We start from the raw sequence: 19,811 nt of genomic DNA, 5'->3' as shown, positions 1-19,811 counted from the left end.
TTATTTCCACAATATTTATTATGCACCAACAATATGCCATGCCCTGTTCTGGGCACCAGGGATGCACAGTAAACAAACCAATCTCTATTCCCAAGGAGCTGACAGTGTGGACGCAGCAAATCAACAAGATGACAAACAGAAAGATGGTTGCAGATGGTGAGACATGCTGTGAAGGAAGCAACAGGGTGATGCGGCTGAGAGAGACAGAGGCTGCAGGGCTGCTTTACGGGGAATCTGGGAGACCTCTCTAAGGAGCTGACCTGCGAGAAGAAGCCCTGTGGAACCACAGCAAGAGCAGCACCATGAAGAGCTACATAGAAAATGCTGAATGAAGCCCAGGCTTGAGAAGCAGCACAAGAGATGCGGTCAGAACATGGGAGCAGAAAGCAGAACAGCAGCGAGGTGGTTATAGCAGGGTCCCCTCTGCCCACTGCCACCTGTGGGCCTCCTAAAGGCAAGCTCAGCCCATGAAGGTAGCAGATATAGCTTTAGGGAAGTGTCAGAAACACTGGAAGTGTTATGGCATCATCTGCAATCGACTCATTGTAGAAATGGAAAGGAAACAGCTCTTGCCTCCCAGGGCTATTGTAGGACTCACTATAACATCTGTATTCTTCCAGTGCTTATGTTATTGCCTGGCACACAGGGAGAGTGAAATGAGTGCTTGCAGTTAACATGAGGCAGGGACTTGTTCGTGAAGCAGCTGGCAGGTCCTGCTGGGGTTAGGCCTGTAAGTGTGAAGGGCAGCCACAGGGTTGGAGGCATCATCTGAGTTACACTTTCAGAAGATTATCTGGTTGTGTGTGTGTGGACAATGGATGGGTGCACGGTGAGAGGCAGGAATGGAGGGAGCGAGGACATCCGAACAGCCAGGTGGGAGTGCTGCTGCCTGGAAGGGTGGACAGAGGAGAGCAAGAGAAGAGGTGCAGTCTGGGAGGCTGGCTGAGATCCCTACCTGCTCGCCCGGGCTTATTCCCAGCCACAAGCCTGAGCTCTGTGCTGGGGACTCATTGGAGGGCTGGAAACCGTATATCAAAAGAACAATATCTGACAGTGAGGTGGAAAACAGTGCAAAAACGACACTGGCTTGGAAACTCCCCACAAAGGGCTTTCATGCAGACTGACCTGTGGAATGTCAAAGAGTACGGCCTGGGATCCACACATCCTTCGGAACAAGAGCTGATGCGGGTACCTACAACAGCTACTGACCAAAACGCAGTAGATAATAAATGGTACCTAGAATGCTCCCCAGCCTCACGATCTGGAAGCCTAGTTTTTGCACATGTCCTATTCTTGGAGGTAAAAGAGCATGTGTGCAGGTGGTGGGGAGGGGGTTCTATTTCCCCCTATTTATATACTCACAATGTGAAGAACTATGGACCAGGTGTTGGCTGGAATTACCTGTCTCAATTCCTCACCCTCCTGTGGAGGGGATGGATGCTCACTCCCTTGTCACAGCTTCACCAAGGGCAGCCTACAATTTTCCACTCCTTAATATTGGGCCTGGTCCTGCCCAATATTATGGACTGAGAGGACTTGTATGGGCTGAGAGGACGTTGGCAATGTGACCCAAGCAGAGGCTTGAGGTGTGCTTGTTGGACTCACCCTCTTGTGTTCTTGGCATGACTGCGAGAGAAGCATGCTCGCTCTGGGTAGCCCACCAGCCGAAGAAGAAAATGAACATGACTTGATCAAATCCAAGACTTGCTGCCAAGCCCAGCCAAGCTCAGCTTTACCTGAGCCAACCCACAGACTCACAACTGAGACAGATGCTTTAGCTTGTCTGCCAGGGAGATCTTGTTAATAACAATAGCTAACTAGTACAGACATCATCACAAACCTTGTTGACTTAGTGCTCAGGGCCTGCAGGCAGAATGCTGGCCACTTTCCACACACCTTTCATGTGACCTGAATGCCAACCTAAGACACAGTGTTATCATCTCCATTTCACAGATGAGAAAATGGGGACTCAGCAGGTTAAAGCTCTTTGTCCAGGGTCACAGCTAGTATGTGAAAGAGCCCAGATTCGAATCCAGGCTTGTGTGCCTCCAAAGCCCATGATGTGTGCCAGGAGTCTCCCCCACTCTCTGTGCCTGTTAGGGCCTCTACCCTGGATTTGCAAAGCCCATCACTTTATTTCAGGACTTCATTTCCTTCAAAACACATCATGCAGGTGTGGCTTTTTCAAATTATGCCTGAGCTATTTATCTATGAATGCCAAAAGCGGTAGCTCTGCAAAGGACCATGACAGCCCCCTCAAGGCAGGCCCAGGGAGCCCCCCTCTGCCAAAGGCTGGCTGCCGCACCCAGCAGGTCACTCTGCGGCCACCTGCTAGCTGTGAGAAGTCATGTGCCGGGAGAGGTGGTGGCGCTCCCGGAAGTGCTCCTGGCACACAGGGCAGGCGAGGGCCTCTTCTCTCCGCTTCTGAGAATGTGGGTCAGGCCCTGCATGCTCCTTTTTGTGGTGGGACCGCATGTGGACGACCAGGTCGGACGTTAGGCGGAAGGACAGGTTGCACTTTGCACACCAGTTCTGGGTGGACAAGCCCAGGGAGGTGAGGGTGGGTGGCAGGAGGGCCCACGAAGTGGTGGAGGATGACGAGGGTGGGGACACTTGGGCCTGGTTGTGCTCCAGCCACAGTGTGGGGGCACCCAGGAAAGCGCTACAGAGTGGAGCATTCTGTGGCAATGCTTGCAAGTTCCAGAAATCACCAACCAAAAGCTTGGGAGTTGAAAGTCGACCCCAACAAGTGAGGTCTGTGGTGTTGAGGAGTCCAGACAGCTCCCCCAGGGCGTCTGCAGATTCCCCTGCAGGGAAGACTGAGGTTGGCTCAGGCCTCTCTGCTGGTCGCTTGGTTGGTTTGCTAAAGGCGCTTCTCTGCTCACCTCGTGCTCCACCGGGCCACACAGAGAAGACTTTGCTGCCAGCTGGGCCTCTGGGGATGTCCTGGGTCAGCTGTGGGGCACCAGGCTGGCCTGTGGGGTCATCGCGCTCCCTCTCCTGGGCCTGAGCATCCACCTGCCGGTCCTTCATCCTTGGCAGCTCCGTGAAGGTGCTCTGCCTCTGCTCTCCACGTGCCTTTGAGGGCAGCAGCTTGCCAGGTCGGGGCTTGCCTGGGGCTGCCAACAGTGCCAGCTCCGCACCGCCCACATCCCGGCCCGCCTTGCCCACAGTAGCCTCAGGGCCCAGGCGGTTCGTCTTCTCAAGCAGCACTGGCTTGCAGCCCCAGCCCAGCTCAGGTTCGCTAAGTCGCCATCTGTTTTCAGCCGATAGGCTCAACGGGGCTTCCTTCCCAGCTGCCATGGTGATCACCAGGGCCGGGACCACAGGATAAGCAAGGTGGCCACTCTGGCAGCCATCAGTCTTTGGGGTTTTGGAGTTCTGAAGGGCTTGGCCCAGCAAGGAGCCATGAGATATGGAAGCTCCCCATGACACTGGGCTGGACACACTCGGCCACAGGGCCCTGCAGAAAGAGGAAGCGACAGGCAGTGAGATGGGCATTCATCACTCAGGCACAGTGCATCGTGAGCTGGCATCAGACAGGACCCTGACGCTCAGGCCTCCTCTGCTGTCTGTGGGATGGGTGTGCTGACTGCACTACCTCTCAGGAGACAAGGAGCATGGATGGCACCGTCCTCCAGGGCCCACCTCCCTGAGGCAGACTAGGGACTGAGGTCTCTGCTGAAAATGCCCATGGGCAGCAGCCTCTACAGCTCAGTAGAGAGAAATGTAGGATTCCCCTGTCAGAAGTGGTTCCTGGGGATTAACCAGGCATGAAATGGAGAGTCTGGAGGGGAAGGGAAAGAGCCTGCTCTGGGGGCTGCGTTAGGGCCTTGGGGGCCCTTCAGAAGTTTCTGGGTCATCTGTCAACAAGTAGACTCCATCATGAGGAAGCCATGCACCCTCAGCCCCTGCTCCATGCTCGAGCTCCCTCTGGCCCTGGCTGAGTGCTGAGGGCACAGGGAGGCGGCAGCATGAGGGTCGCAGTGTTGGAGGACCATGGACTTCATGGTCTTGCTCCTCACGCAGCCCTCTCTGTCCCGGCCCTAATGTCAACCCATTGCTCCTCGGGCTACCAGACCTGCCTCCTGGCCTGGTGGCCCCTTTGTCCACATCACATTCCCTGTCAGCTTCTGCACGGTCTCCGATTTTCTCAGAGCCATGCTTCTTGTGAGAGTCATGTGTCCCCACTCTTCCCCCAACTCCCAAGTACATGTGGACAGCTTCATTCCCATCATACCTGTGAACTCATTCCAAAATGCACCTCAGGCACAGCCTCCCCTTGAGGCTTCCCCAGTGCTCTCAGACACAGACAACACTCTCTCCTCCATGCCCTCACTATCCTGGGCACCAAAGGCCTGCACGTACCACGTGCAACATTATATTTACTTGTTTGTGGTCTGCTAGAAGGCAAACTCTAAGAACCCAAATATGTCAATTCACCTTCACATCTGCAGTACTTAATCATGCTGCAACAGGACAGGAGCTCAGGAAGCCTTTGCTGAATGAATGAATGAATGAATGACAGGACAGCAACTGTTAGAAAGAAGTCAACTTTCTCCTCCCAAAGAGTGTGGCCTATGACCTGCTCCTGCACAGAGAGGAGAATGTGAGCCCTCCATATTCCCATAGGGCCAAGGGAGGAGACATCCGCATAGTGAGAAGGGCGAGGAGCCGACTGCAGCCTGCCTCTGAGCTTCTCCACCTCCTGCTCCTTCCCTGTGCTCCTTGCCGGGCACTTAGCCCCTGCCCAGTCCATAGCTCAGGCGCAGGTGGGGAAACCACTAGCTGTGGCAGAAGGGTATGCTTTGTTTTCCAACTCTGATGTAAGATCAAACTATGAAGCCCCACCAAGGGCGCCCAACCTATTCCCGTTTCCTCATCTCCCCTTGGTTCCAACCCCAGTGAGAACCTACCCAGCTTTTCCTTGGAGAAATAGCCCATCAGCCTGTATTCTCAGAGCTCTCTGAGAATACAGCTGATTGGCCTGTGGGTGCCAAGAGTCACCTTAAGGGTGGAGGTCACACAAGGGCCTGGAACTCCGAAAGTACTCTCCCTCAGGTGCTGGACTAACAACAGTCTGACCATGGCTGGAAGAGGCAGGCTGAGGGGTCAGATCTGCCTAACAGGAGAGGGAAATGAAGTATGGTTTATAGTGGTGAAAGCAACAAGCAAGTAAATGCGTAACTCCAGAGACATGGTGAACAAAGCAGGATGCATACGCAAGATGAAGCACTGTGTAGCCTCGGACAGTGATGCTCGCTATGCTTATGAACAAATGCTGAGGAGGCAAAAGGACAAAAAAATTATAGATTTGGTGTAACCTATTCTATGGAGACACACACACAAAATGCATACACCAAAGGAAAAACCCCAGGAGGAAACACAGAAAATGACCACCAGGTCATTTGTTCATTGATTCCCTCTTCCTTTCATTCCACAAGCATTCACTGAGAGCATCCAGCATGTGGGCCCTGTGCGAGGTGCGGTAGTGACAATGGTGATGAGGCAGTCCTGAGTTCAGCTGTACAGAACATAGGGGCCTGCACATGTGCCAGTGTTGCAAACAGGCAGTGGTGGCATCTAAACTGAGCTCTGAGGACCCAGAAGGGCTGCCCAGGGTTCACAAGAAGCTTGCATGGGGCTTGTGGTGTGGAGAACCTGAGGGCTCTCTGGGGAACTGAGCCTAACACAGTTCTGCAGCGGGAGAGTGTCCGGGGAGGGGCAGGATCCAGAAGCCAAAATAAAATGGACCTGACTGTTTTCAGAAATAAATGATTCATTTTTTAAGTGTGGCTATAAAGACTATGCAATAGTATGGGAAAAAAAGCTTATAATACAATGTGTCAGATATAAACATGTTGTAAAACAAAACAGGAAAAAAGCCTATCTACCAAATAAACAAAAACACGAAAGAAAACATACCAAAGCAATAGATATGTGAAAAATAATTTTTACTATGTATATACACCATATAACATATAGTATACATAGTATGTATACATAATATACCATATAATACGCTATATATGTAATGTGCTATATACTATGATGATGCTAGTATCATGGAATTTGGGGGAGTTTTTTCTCAACTTTCCAATATTTTCAAACTACTCTAGTCTTATTTTAGCATTTTGTTTTGTTCTGCAGTCAACTGTTTTAAAGGTGGCAGTGCCCTTTTCTGCTTGGTCGGGGTCAGAATTCTGTAAGGGATTCTCACAGCCCAGTGGAGCTGAAGCCTCTGTGACTTCAGAGATGCTACTTTCCTAACTGCTCCAGGAAATAATTCTGAGGTGAATTCCTCCCGCTGTCTACTCTCCTTTGGAAAAGAGGAGTCCTGGCCCCCACGTTGGAGTGCTCTGGCTGGAGTCTCCTGGGAGCGGAGGGGCCTTCCCGGTGGGTGGACTATTTCTCATGGGGGCTTCACAGTCTGTTTCACACTGCCTAGAGAGACCTCTCCTCTGCCAAGCCTGGAACTGAGCATTCCCTGGGCCACAGGAACAAAAGGAGAGCTTTGGAAGAAGAGTGAAATGCCTGGGCACTCAGATCAGATCAGATCAGCTTTTAGGCAAAGTCCATTTCATTTTCTGTTCATTCATTCACACAGTAAACATGCACAAAGCACCTACTATGTGCCAGGCTTCAGTCTACGTAAGACTGGTGACTCTCAACACTGACTGAATTCTAAGTAGTTGGAAATGGCTGGAGAGTAGGGTGAGTGTGCAGTGTGGCCTGCAGGGTGGTATGGAGAATGCATGTGGAATTCAGAGCAGGAAGGTCCCCTGTGGAGGCCCAGAGAAAACTTCAGGGCTGGATGCAGTCCTGAAACAGCAGCTGGCCCTGCCCATGCTTGAATGCAGGAAGAGAACCTGAAATGTGGGGACAAAGAGCAACTGGCCGAGAACAGAGCCGGTGATGCTCAGGGGAGGGACACCCTCCTGTCAGCCCTTCCCACCCACCACTTCCATGCACCAGCTTGTCTCCAGTAACATGTGGCAAGGTCTTTGCTGGAAGCTCAAGCCTCCTCTGCTTTCTAAGCATGGAGAAGACAGAGACCAGTGTGAAGCATAGGTCAAGAAAAAAATAAAGAGAAGGAGAAAACAGATAAAATGCATAAAGATTCCTAGCTCTAAACCTTCTTCCACCTCCATCATTGCCCCAAATTCCTCCAGGGCTCTCTGTCATGAAAATTTCAGAAAGTGCATGAGAAAACTTTGCAAATGAAGTCAGAGGTCACAGGCAGGGGAAAGTACTGGTCTCAGACTAGGCCAGATAAAGAAAAATATCAAAGACATCAGGAGAGCACCGACCTCGCCCACGGGACGCCTGCCGCAGTGAGCTGCCACGCGCCTGGCCTAAGTGAGAGGTGGACACACTCCCCTGGCAGCCACCATCTGGCGGTTCAACCTTATGTGTGTCCAGGGCCCTCGATGGGTGATGGAGGGATGGGCAGAGGCTGCTTCATCCCCACTGGAATCAGGCACCTCCTGCCGGGTGTTGACACAGATGTGAGGAAGGAAGGAGGCCACGCCTATGGCAGACTGAGCTCTGTGGCTTACTCTGCCTTGGCGTGTCATGGGGCCTCTGACCCCCATCACACTAGATTTTTCCAACGCAGCAAGCACGTAGAACTCAGCCACCCTCACAGGGTCTCAAAAATAAGGCTCTAGTGCTTGGCAAGTAAGAAATTAGGTCCATGCATGCGGCAAAAGTTAGACACAGTGAGCTTTGCTGGTTTTTCCCTCTGTTTTCCTTCCTCGGCAACATTCTTAAAAGAAAAATCAAAATAGTAATTACAACAAAAATGTCCTTGTTATCCTTCAGAGAGCATGACACTGTATTTTCTTTAATGACTATTGCATCTATTTCCAAGCTTCAGACTATTAATAATACACAGGAATACGAAGAAGCAAAATAAAATACAAAGGCACAAAACGTAGAATGGGAAAGACCTGGGTTCAAATCTCACCTCCACGCATTTATTATGGAGCTTCAGTTGTGTAATGTAACTTCTCTGAATACTGGGCAATCATGAAACGAGTGGGAAAATAATGCATTTAAATAGGATAATAATATCCAGAAGGAGGCTCCCACCTCGCCCGGCCCATGTCAGTGCCTTAGGAACGTTCATTTATTTCTTTGTGGTCAAGGGACAGGAACAAAATGTAGGGCATGGAGAAGTAAACAAAAGAATCAATGACTGTACACAGCCATGCTGCTGGGACACGGGACACCTTCTCCAAGCCCATGATGGAGAGAGGCGAAGTCTTCCATAGACAGAACATCACTCTCCTAACTAAAATACTTGCATTCTCAAAGATACAAAATGTGCCACTTTCTTAACTGAATAAACGCAAGCAGTGTGGTGAGGAAGGACGGCCCAGCAGGCCTTGCCCAGTGTACCCTGCGAGAACACCAAACATTCCGCTCTTAGATGCTCCGCCCACCTACATTGTTTTATTCCCATGCCTTCACCAGATGTTGAAACGTGCTGCCAAATCAAACCTAGACCTAAGACAAACAAAAATAACACGGAAAGCTTGCTGGTTAAGACTAAGAAACAGCGTGGGGTGGGCAAAAGTTAAGACGCTCGGGTATGAGTCTCAACTTCAGTGTTTCTAGACGGCCTTGGGCAGGTCCTTGTCCTTCAAAGATCTTGCTCAGCTGCAAAATGAGGAGGCTGGACCAGGTGGCCTCTATGGTCCTAAATACCATAAGGCGCCGAGTGACATCTTTGTGTGGCATTATGATGCATCTCTTGTGATCAATCTGGCTTTTTAGACATTATTTTGACAAGCTGAAGGGCAAAAAATGCAGATCTAATAATCAACTGTGCCACAGCATGATACTTCTGTCAGCGATAGCCATACCCAGACTAAGTTGCTCTTCTAACGTTCATGAATATTCAAACACAAACAGGACTGTGGACTCCTTCTAAAAGAGGTGGATTAATAGGTTCCAGGAGCAGATCCCTGGTTACTTTGACACTCCACAGTGATTTCTCACATCCCTTAGGTTCCAGCAATCAGGGCTTCCTACCTGCAGACAGCAGCCTCTACCCGGGTAGTTTAAACAGAAAGGAACTTATTAAAGGCTATCACGCAGCTCATTAAATCTCTGTGAGAGCCAGAGACCAAGCTTGGGTGCTCTCCAAGGGTCAGGATAGCCAGAAAAAAAGCCTAACCATGCCCTGGCACTGTCTAGTAGAAACTCTGCTGGTACCAGCACCCATCACAAGGGACCAAACTCCTACAAACTCCACGACAGCCACCCCACAAGACCAGATGTCCCTGCCACTGTGACTGACAGATATCACCTGCCTGCCAAAGATTTCAGCTCATGGGACTCGACTGCACATCGAGGGCTGGGTGATGTACCTGGCTGCTTGTGGGGCTCTATGTCAAAGGCCTGCACCCTGGCTGCAAAGGAGTCTGGAAAACATGGATTTAGCTTCCCAACCTCTGCAGTGCAGGAAAGCCAAGTGAGATGGGGTTAGAAACAGTTGTTGACTGAACCAATGACAGTATCTGTTACTGTGGCACTTAATAAAGCTCACCCCCTGGGGAAACTGAGCGGACACAGCTATGCAACTCTGTCTGAAGGTTTTCCTCTCTGCCTGCAACTTGATTTTCTTGGCATGCAGCCAGTGGTGTGCTGGAGCCAGCTCACAGCGGCTTGTGAGATGATCAGGAATGTTTCGAGTTAGCTGTTTTAACTCAGACATTATTCAGAACAAAACTATACAAACTTACAATCAAAGAAATTGTATTAAAAACACAGGCAATACATACTCAGAACCCATCACTTCCTAGTCATTCTACTACACGTTCCCATTGCCTACGCTGTGGACGCTGCTCCACCTGCTGGTACGGGGGCTTGCCAGGGTCCACTCCTCCTCACGCCATATCCAGGGATATCGTGAGTGGCCAGAAATCAGGAAATCAGCCAGAATGGGATTATTTATGGAAATGCTATAAATAAAGGCTTGATTTCTTGTTTTGTTCATTGTCTGGACTTAAGAAAGTAATGGGAAAAAATTGTCAATAATACAGATTAAACTGAAATTGTTGTCTTGTCGATAGCTGTTATATTGTGAATAGCTCACAAAAAGCTGAGGGACTATTCTAGTATTCTGAAACTATTATGTGATTTAGGAAAGAAGTTATTTAGATCACTGACAAACAAATGAAGTTCTGACATATGTTCATTGTTCCACTTTCGTCTTACACTTTATTGTAAATGAAAATATCACCCAAAATCCATGTTGGAGCTACATGCTGAGAACCAGCTGTTAAACACTTACCACACACCACAGCGTGTACCCCATATACTTTCTAATTCTGGGCACCAGAATAATCAGAGAGACCCTCCTGGAAGAGGGAGGAGGCCTCCAAAGGGCAGGCAGATACAAAGAAAAGAGAGGGCAGAGAGAACAGCACACGCGAATGCCAGGCAGTGACAAGAGTGGGTTAGACGTAAATCAAGAGTATTTGTGAGGACTGTTTATGGGTAAGATCACATGGTCTAGCCACAGGGACCCACACCATATCTCTTAGGGGAGACAGTCGTTCTTTTATTCTGTGATAACAAGATGAATAGCATGGAAGTATTGCTCCACATGCAGTGAGAGAGAAAAACACCTCTTCGTAACAGGACCTGGGACGGAGACAAGCCCACTTGAATGGTTTGGGAGAAATGCTTCAAGATCAGGGATGGACCACGGACTGCCTGGGGTGCCTGAGGAATGTCCCATTGATGAGGTGATATTATCTCTGGGTGTTGATGGATGAATACAAGTTCACCAATCAGGGATGGTAAGATGGCACAGGCAAAGTCCTAGTGGAAAAGAAGGGCTGGGTATATTTCAGTCGTGAAGAAAAGGCTGAGGGGCAGGAATTCAGTGAGACAGAGAGCATCCCTGTAAACGAACACTTTTCATTCACACTAAGCCAGGTCAGACCCAATTGTGAAATTCCACCCCGCCGAGGGAGGTACGGGAGAATAAGGAGAGAGAGTTAGAGTGGGAGCCAGGAATTTGCCCAGCTCTTTGCTCCAAAGAGCTCTGGGCTCCTTGACATCCATTTGCACTCATATCCTCCATGAAGGGTGTACTCCCACTGTGCAAAGTCAGAGAACTCCTCACCCCATCCTCCTTCTCCCCCAGCCCTAGCACAAATGGAGGGGCTGAGGCAGTCACACTATGCCCAGGCTTCCAGACCACCAGATCCAGCAGAATGGGGGCTCAAGCCTGAGGGTCCTCACTGGTTCCCAGTGCAGACACCTACAGAGGAGCCTGCGGCCAAACTCACACTCAGAGACATGAAATTATAGATGTCCTCCAGTGGAAATTATAACCCAGTGCTATTTCCCTCCAGAGCTTGTAGCTCTACCCTTGTGTGCAGACTTGAGGTGACCCTCAAGATGCGGCCCATAAAACAAAACAACTGGGCTGCATCTGCGAGCTGCTCACACCAAAACACCGTCAGGGCTGCTGCGCTGACTCGGGGTGCAGAGACCACCTTCAGCAGCCTGCCTGGCCAGAGTCAGTGTTGCCCCTATGACCTACTGGACTGTTGGTCCCTGGGGCAAGACAGCCTGTGTCTGGTCTATCTCTGCAGCCCCCACAGGGCATCTCAGGAAGAGTGGGGTGGACTGCAGGGTCCCCCTTTGCCCCAGGTTTTTAAACCAGCTGACAGGAAAGGAGGAATATGCAATCTCTACGACAAGAGCAGTCAGATGGCTTGGTTCTGTTTTATGCTACTCAGAACCAAGTAGCATAACCAAACCCAGTTTCAGTTTGAGAAGCTGCTTATGTGTGCCTGGTACTGGAACTCTCTGAATAGCTCAATCCTGGTCTTTTTTGAGCTTATTTCTCCAGTTCTTCCTCTGACACTGTTATCTACCTGCCACCATAACCTTCTAATTAATTCCTTCTTGACAAAGTTGGCCAGAGTCCCTCGCTGTGGTTTGCATCCAAAGAATCCTGATTGCTATGGATGTGACAACTCACCTCAGTTCGGAGCACTATGCCTCCAGGACTCTCTCACGGAACAATAACAATCACACACAGACACACACACACAGACACACACACACACACGGCTGCCACCCAGAGGTGCCAGCAATAACAATCACACACACACACACACACACACACGGCTACCACCCAGAGGCACCGGCAATAACAGTCTCACACACACACACACACACACACACACACGGCTGCCACCCAGAGGTGCCAGCAATAACAATCTCACACACACACACACACACACACACACACACACACGGCTGCCACCCGGAGGCGCCAGCTCAGCCCTGCCCTTGCACCTGTCAGCATCTAGCAGCAGCTGCCACATTCACAGAGCACACAGGGCTTCCTCCTGCCAGCTCTGACCTAATTCGACTGCGTTTGCACCCTGGTTGAGGGCAGTTTTCCTTCCTTGCTGGTTGCCATACTCATTTTTTCTCCTGACCCTCAGGAGTGCCAGGCAACTTCAGGCACCTGGGGACAGGGGCTCTGCAGGCATAGGTGCACAGAAGGACCAACGTTGGAGCAATGCACATGCAGGCTTGGCAGGATGGGTCTGGCTGTGCCTGGCCCCCACCCCCACACTAGGGGGCAGCCACCTCACCACCTAGCCTTGCCCCTAGAGAGAGCATGTGTAACCTCATCTCCACTCGCCAGAAGTGCTCACTCTTGGTTCTCCCCACACATGAATCCACTCGCTTCTCTGCTCCCCTGGCAGAGCTTCACGAACTGTCTGCCTGTGCCAAACTGGACCTCCATGGATGGACCAGCTTTCAGCCTTACCCTGGAAGCGCCCACAGTGTGGAAGGGAAGACATGCACTGACCACATGTAAAGGTGGCACCCATGGGGAGGTGGCATCAGCCCTGCTGGGATGCCTTCATCCCTACCCACTCTCACCAGCCCCACCCTCAAGTTCTGGAAACTAGAACTCAAGCTCTTCAAGTGCCCCCTCCACTGGTGAGAGGTACTGGCAGAGCCAGACTCCACTCAGCATTCCAGAATTTTCATCCTTAGAAAATATTTATCCCAGGGCTCAGGGAGAATCTAGGAGTGGATGAGAGCCTCCATGGCTTGCTATGCATAAATATAGCCTGGGCCAAATCAGCTTCTTCCTCTCCCTGCTTCCCACCCGGCCATGAAAGGATGTACCTGCGTCCAGCCACTTCCTGCAGGAGCTCTCAAGATGAGACAGAGAGGCCAACCCTCTCATGGAGTGAAAGCATGGGATAAATCAGAGAGAAAGCAAGAAAAGTGAACATAAAACCTCACATGCCCTTCTGTCACAAGTTTTTGACTGGCTCCTGTGGAACATTGCCACCCCGCCTTGCCCTGCAGACCACCCTGTGTGACCTCTGGAAGTCCAGGTCCTTTGTCGCATGAAGAGGATGCAAACCACGTGGTGCAGCAGGTTCCGCACCACTCCTGATGCCCTTTTTGAGTGGATTCCTCAGAGGGGGTGCCTGACGTCAGAGATGAATGTCGGCCAGTGTCTCCCAAAGAGGCAGAGGCAGAAACATCACTCCTCTCTGTGATCCCGAGCAAAGCACTCAACCTCTCTGAGCCTCAGGTTTCCATCTGTAAAATGCGCTCGGGCTAAGCTGTCTCTCCAGTCCATCCCAGACTTACTCATGTATGGCTAATTGGAAGAAGCCAGTTCTCCTTTACAGCAGGATGGAACATTTGCTATCAGGATGCTTCAGGGTATCAGAATAGAAGTCACCATTTATCGGCTACATAAGTGTCTACATGACAAACAATAGTATTAACAAATGAAATAAGGCACCTTGTTCATTTCATTTTCATAAAAACCATATGAGGGAAGCTATGTGTCTCAATTCAGATGCACTTATCTCCAATCTGCCAAATGCCATCCTGATAAACTCAGGGCAGCACCTCAGCTTTCAGAGACCATTGTGGATCTGGATACCGCCAACTGCTGGATTAAATATCCCACCCAGCTTCACATTCCATCAATGTTAACATCCAGATCTTAATAAGAAGGAGCAGGAGGATGGAGAAAATGAGGAGATGAAACTAGGAACTAGCTGGGGACCTTTCATCCCACCTGGGACCCCGGAGGGTCACCGCTGTCACATGCATCAGCACTGCATGGAGTAAGGTCAGTGAGGCCAGGGCACAGGACGTCCTCCAGAACCCCAACAGAACAAGGGCCAGACCGAAGACCTGCAAGGTGGAAAATGACGTGAGGCTGGCATGACTTGTCCCCAGGGAGCCCCCGCCAGCTCCTCATGCATGTCTCTCCTTTGCCCACAGACTGACAGCCTTCTTCTTAGTCTAGGATCTTTCCCAGGGCCAACATCAGATTTGAGTCTCTTCCACCTCTGGGCTTCATCTCCAACACCTCTCAGACAGCACCTCAGATGGGGGAATCTCATTCCAGGTCATGCTATACCCTGGCCAGGGCATTCTCTGGGTCAGAGCCCTGAGCACACACTGCAGCCCAGCACTACCTGGCTCCTGCTTTCCTCCGGGGACCTGCCTGCACCCTTTGCACCTGCAGATCCTCCTCTGTCCAGACCGCTGTGGGGACAGTGGAGCTGTGCCTTCCTCCCCTTCACAGACACCAGCTGCCCTAGACGGCAATGGATCTATGAAGCCCTTGTTCTGCTTGCTCCGAACATGATATGAAAAGATGCTTTGTGGTCGTCAGCTCTCCTCAGTAGGTTCAGTTCACACCCGGGCTCTCGCCCCCTGACACTCTTTACTGGCCCTCGTCACTCTGTCATTGTGAGTGTCCTGGGAAGGGCTCCTCTTGTCCTCCTTGGCTCTTGTCCCTCTGACCTCAGCAAGACATCTTTCTGAGCCACACAGATGTCTCTCATTGCCATCCCATGTCTTTCCTACTTGAAAAAAACAGATTTAATTCCAGGACTCACCCACCACTTTCAGAGCCCTCAGATCACGTGAATCACAGAAATCAAGTGATGATCTTTGAAACTTTCTGAAACTGAGCTCCCCAAGTCTACAGGGGATCTAACCATGCCTGGCCTTCCCCACCAACAAAGGGCACATCTCTCCAAGGCTTCCAACCAACCTGGGCCATCAACCAGGGTCCCCTATTGCCCAACTCAGCAGGTGCTGCATCCTGGGAGATGAAGCCTCACCCACCCCACAGTGTTAAGAGCTTGTGGTTCTCAGTTTATCACCCATCCTCTGGGCCCTGACTGCACACTGATCATTCACTCATCTGGGAACCACTGGCCACATTCTCCCACATTATCACCTTAACCAGGTTGTCTCAGGTAACCTTTGAGCCTTCCATCCACATAGATGTTAAGTGCACGGGCTCCAGGGTCGGAGGCCAGCTCTGCTCTATCCAACCTGTGACCTTGGGCAAGGTGTGGGTCCTCTCCAGGCCTGTTTTCTGATCTATAAAGAGGGTCACCTTGGTGTTTTCTTCACTGGGTTGTTGGAAAGATTAGAAGGATTAATATAGAGAAAGTGCTAAGGAACCTGGCTCAGCAAACATTAGGGGTATCACTTTTTATCGCACTGAGTGCAAAGGGATAGAGTCCACCCCATGGCAGCCTTCCCATTACTCCTGAGCTCTCAGGGACCAGTGCACAACAGTGTTTAATGAATGACCAAACAGCCTGGGCATTTTTCTACTTCCCACTCCACCTACAGAAGAAAGAACTCTTGGCAAACAGCTGGATAACCTCTTTTTCCTGGGATGTCTGAAGTCACTCCCTAACCCAAGCCAACCGGCCAGCTTCAAGCTGTTCTGAGCTGCAGGTCAGGCACCAGATCTTATTCAGAGACACCATGTACCCCCACCCTCTCCCCCAAGCAGTGCTTTGCTGCATCTGCCTTTCTCTTCAGCTAAAACACACAAGAGCAGAAAATACCTCCTGTCCTAGTCTCTGCAGAAGCTTCCCAGACCCTTTTGGAAGATTCCAGAGGACAATCATCTATGGGCCTTTCCTGCATTTGGATTGTGAGGTCCTGGGGTTTCCTAAGAAAGGGAATACACCTGTTTCCAGGAATCCTCCTGGCTCTGGCACACTGAGGAAATTAAACACTGAAGGTGATCCAGGCTTTCCCAGAGGCTGGCTGGTGGCACTGGGGAGATGAGCAATTCCTGGTCAGCCCCTATAGGCTCTGTGGCCAGCTATGCCTGGACCCCTCTAGCAGCAATGCCTGCTGCATTCTAGGAAAGCCAAGTGCAGGAGACTGCAGACAAAGCCAGTACCCATGGAAGCAGGGAGAGTGGTCCTAGTGCAACATAGCTTGGCCACATGGACCCTCATAGGGGTGGATGCGATCTCATCACCCAGTCAGATGCCTGAGACTGTGCAGAAGCAGGGCCAGTGAAAGCAGAGGGCAGATCCAGTGCTTCAATGGGGCCCTGCTGTGCAGATTGAGAGTCTGCCATGGATATGACTGAGGGTGGCCAGGACATAGAACAGGGAGCAGCGTTCTGCCAAACAATGCCAATAGGCAATGGCTGGTGCTGTGTGGAGTGATATTTTAGATGTTATATGTGCCAGGGCTGCAGCAACATGGAAGTCACATAAAGGGACTGAATTAGCCCTGGTCACTCAGGCTCCAGGGCACTACTTGTGTTCCAAATCAACCCTGCCACTACCTGCCTGACCTCAGACAAACACTCTGGGCCTCCATCTCTTCATAAGTAAAATAAGAATGGTGATCTTCACTTCAGGCACTCATGGACAGGACTCAACAGGGCTCTGTGCATGCCAGACAGCAAGAGCACAAGGAACAGCAGCTCTTTTCCTGATACAACTAGAGAATAAAGGTGGAGCCTGAGACGGTGGTCCCAATTCCACTGGCAGCCTTCAGGGAAAAAGTCCATGATTTTACCTCAGCTACTCCTTCTGACCTTCCCAGGTTCCAACAATAGCATCATCTAAGGATAAAAAGACAATGATGTCCTTATAGAGGCACAGACCACTAATGAGGAAAAATAAACTTAAAAATATTTAAATTTGTCTTTTTTTTTAAATAATTCGTGTGATTATATGTTTCAAACAAAAGTTGCCACCTCTTGGATGTCTGAAAAGAAATCTGCCAAGCAAAGCAGACGTGATGATTCTAAATCATTTGCAAAGTCTTTTATCCCTCCCCCCAGAATCCTCATATGTTGGGGATCAGGGATTAGATATAAAGGCAATTTAACTTTTTAAACCAGAAAAAAGCCTCACAAATCACAGTTCCATGCACATACCTATGAATTTGTCCAAAATATCTAGCATATGCAAATTCCTTCACTGAACACACTGCAATGTACCTTCGTCATACTTAATTTTTGTTTAATTCAGTGTGATTTATCTATGGCCAAATTTCCATTTCTGTATCAATCAAAAGTAAATTAGTTGAATTTTCATTAAAGGTCATAATAAACTACAATATCATGTTAACTTATTTCCAAGAAGCGAAAGCTTCAACCTTTATTGGTAATTAAGATCTTTACAAACAAACAAGGGCTCTTTTATAACTTAGTGCATATATATTATGTATTTGTGTGTGTTTGAACATATAAATATGTATGTGTCATAAAATATCAATAAAAACTAAATCACATATCTCTGATAAGATTACATTTTAACCAAGAAACAAAAAATTGCCTCGATATAGTTCTATTTTATCCCTCAAAAAGAATGAGGCTTGATTTTCTAGAGTTCGTCCCTTATGCATCTACGACAATCTTTGATACTAACAGGAAATATTTTCGCCTTGGCCCTCCTATCTAATGTACATAAAATCATTACTTTCAAATGCCATAATTACTGCCATAAAATGTCTAATGTCTCCCTCAGGAGTAATTAAATAATTTCATTTCTGTACATCAGTGGCATTGGCAACTACATATTTTAGAAATTTACTGTTAATTTGTTATTTCCAGGCTCCCTCAAATGTTTCAGGTGCAAAGCCCTGGCCTCCCACTGTCTTCCTACAACCCTGCTCTGAATCCTGTCCCCTCCCTCCCCTGCACCTGGCATTGCATAGCCTGCCCAGAAGGCAGGTGTGGGTGGGAACGCCCCCTAAATGCTTCTGCAAGGCTTAGCTTCCTGCTGTGCTGTCTGTGTCTATTAGTAAAGGCAAAATGTCAAGGAAAGGATTCAATCAACCCCTTGTCTCTAAAACCAGGTATGTTCTTTCAGCTCATTCTAAAAACTCATTATAATGTGATCATTTGGTATTGTTTTGTTTCCCAGGAAAGGCAGTGAACAGGTTACATGTCCAGATCTTTGGATATAATCTGTTGGAGAAAGGAAATTGGGCTGATGCATGGTTCTTACCCTACTGCCCAGCGCAAGCCCGGGCTGAGAATAACAGAGCAATACAGGATAAACCCCGGGAGAGACAGAGGGAGGGATGAAAACAACTGCAGCCTGAAAGTCACCCTAGGAGAAAAAAAATCATAGGCAGAATTCTTGAGTGCTGAAAAAACAGGGGGGAGAGGGGGAAGGTAGGGGAGAAGAATAAACAAAGACAGGAAAAGAGAGACAGACTGACACAGAAGGAAATGAAAACAGGAAGACAATAAAGAAGAGATAGAGGAGAAAAAGTGAGAGAAGAGAAAGGGAACAGAAACGGGGATGGGACTCGGAGACGACGTGGGAGAGAGCTAGAGGAAGCTGGCGACATTGGGAAGGAAAGGACCCCACAGTCAAAGGCAGGACTCAACAACCCTGTCCTGGGGAAAGGCTGATGTGGAAGTGAGATGGACCCCGCCGCCCGCGCCCGCTCGCGGCTCTGTCCCTGCAGACAGGAGGGCGCGCCTCACCTGGGCTCTCTGGAGATGTGGAGCAAGAGGTGCTCGTGCAGCACAGCCTCCTCCCGGCCAAGAGCACAGCGCGTGGCTCTGAACTTGGCGCCGGAGCCCTGAGGGTGGCCAGGTCCCGCCCCCAAGCCGCTCCCGCCTTCGGGGCGTGGCCTCGACGTCGCCCACCCCCAGGGAAGCTCCAGCCTTCGGGGCGGGGCTTGCGGGTGGGCGGCCCCGGCAGGAGACGGCGCCGCTGGCCAAAGAACCCGCAACCCCGGGAGAAAACCCTCTTGTGACCCTCTGGGCTGCCCGGCCCTTCCTCGGCTCAGCTCCGCAGCGACGCCCCCAGCTGGCTTGGTCAGGGTCGGGCGCCATCGCCTGCGGGAGGGCAAGGGCGTCCTTTGGAGGCGGTGCCTGCTCTCGCCGACGCCCTCTGGTCCTGGGCTCCTGACCTCTGGCTCCTGGGCCCGCGGGGCCTCGGCGATGTGGGCGAGGGCTGCCCGCGGTGCCTGCGGCTCCAGTCTGCGCCGAGGACCCCCACGGCCTCCTGGCTCTCCTTCCCCCCGCAGCCTGGAGGCCCCTCGATCGGCACCTCCCCTCGCCGGAATCGCCCAGCTCCCCCCGGGAGCGCCCGCCGCCTCTGCTCCCCAGACCTCAGCTGTGACCACGCAACGCTCTGCCAGGAAGGCGGGCTCCGCGACTCGGGCCGTGGTGGAAAATGACAGTTCAAGTGCGTTAAAATTAAGAACTTATACTTTGATTAAAAAACAACAAACGGAGTGAAAAAGCAAGCCACACACTGAAAGAAGATATTTGCAGCAATTGATAAAGGATTAGTATCCAGGATATGCACTTTTAATGAATTAGTGTGAAAGAGAGGAACACCCAAAGCAAAGAATGGACACAGACATGAATAGGCACTTCCAAGAGGAACCATTAACGACCAAAATCGTGTGAACGGACGAAGTCTCTAGAGTAATTAGAAAATGCAAATTAAGACCACAAGGAGATGTTTAATCATTAGGCA

The 19,811-nt window shown here is 50.3% G+C and overlaps 1 protein-coding gene across 1 annotated transcript; it reads right to left on the bottom strand.

Moving 5' to 3' along the window:
* ZNF488 (zinc finger protein 488) lies at positions 1–19,249 on the bottom strand. Its single transcript, XM_054436870.1, has 2 exons — positions 18,806–19,249; positions 1–3,463 (listed from the first exon to the last, which is right to left on the bottom strand). The coding sequence occupies exon 2, from the start codon at positions 3,301–3,303 to the stop codon at positions 2,332–2,334; it is 972 nt and encodes a 323-aa protein (XP_054292845.1). The 5' UTR covers positions 3,304–3,463; positions 18,806–19,249; the 3' UTR covers positions 1–2,331.
* Between the last annotated feature and the right edge of the window lie 562 nt (positions 19,250–19,811).

The sequence above is a fragment of the Pongo pygmaeus genome, chromosome 8, assembly GCF_028885625.2.
Source record: "Pongo pygmaeus isolate AG05252 chromosome 8, NHGRI_mPonPyg2-v2.0_pri, whole genome shotgun sequence".
NCBI classification, from domain to species: Eukaryota; Metazoa; Chordata; class Mammalia; order Primates; family Hominidae; genus Pongo; species Pongo pygmaeus.
The sequence above is the reverse complement of the archived record's forward strand: the minus strand, read 5'-3'. Positions and strand labels throughout refer to the sequence as shown.

What these genes read in the sequence shown, in the direction of transcription:
- ZNF488 (XM_054436870.1), bottom strand. Translation starts at nt 3,303, where the DNA reads ATGGCAGCTGGGAAGGAAGCCCCGTTGAGCCTATCGGCTGAAAACAGA.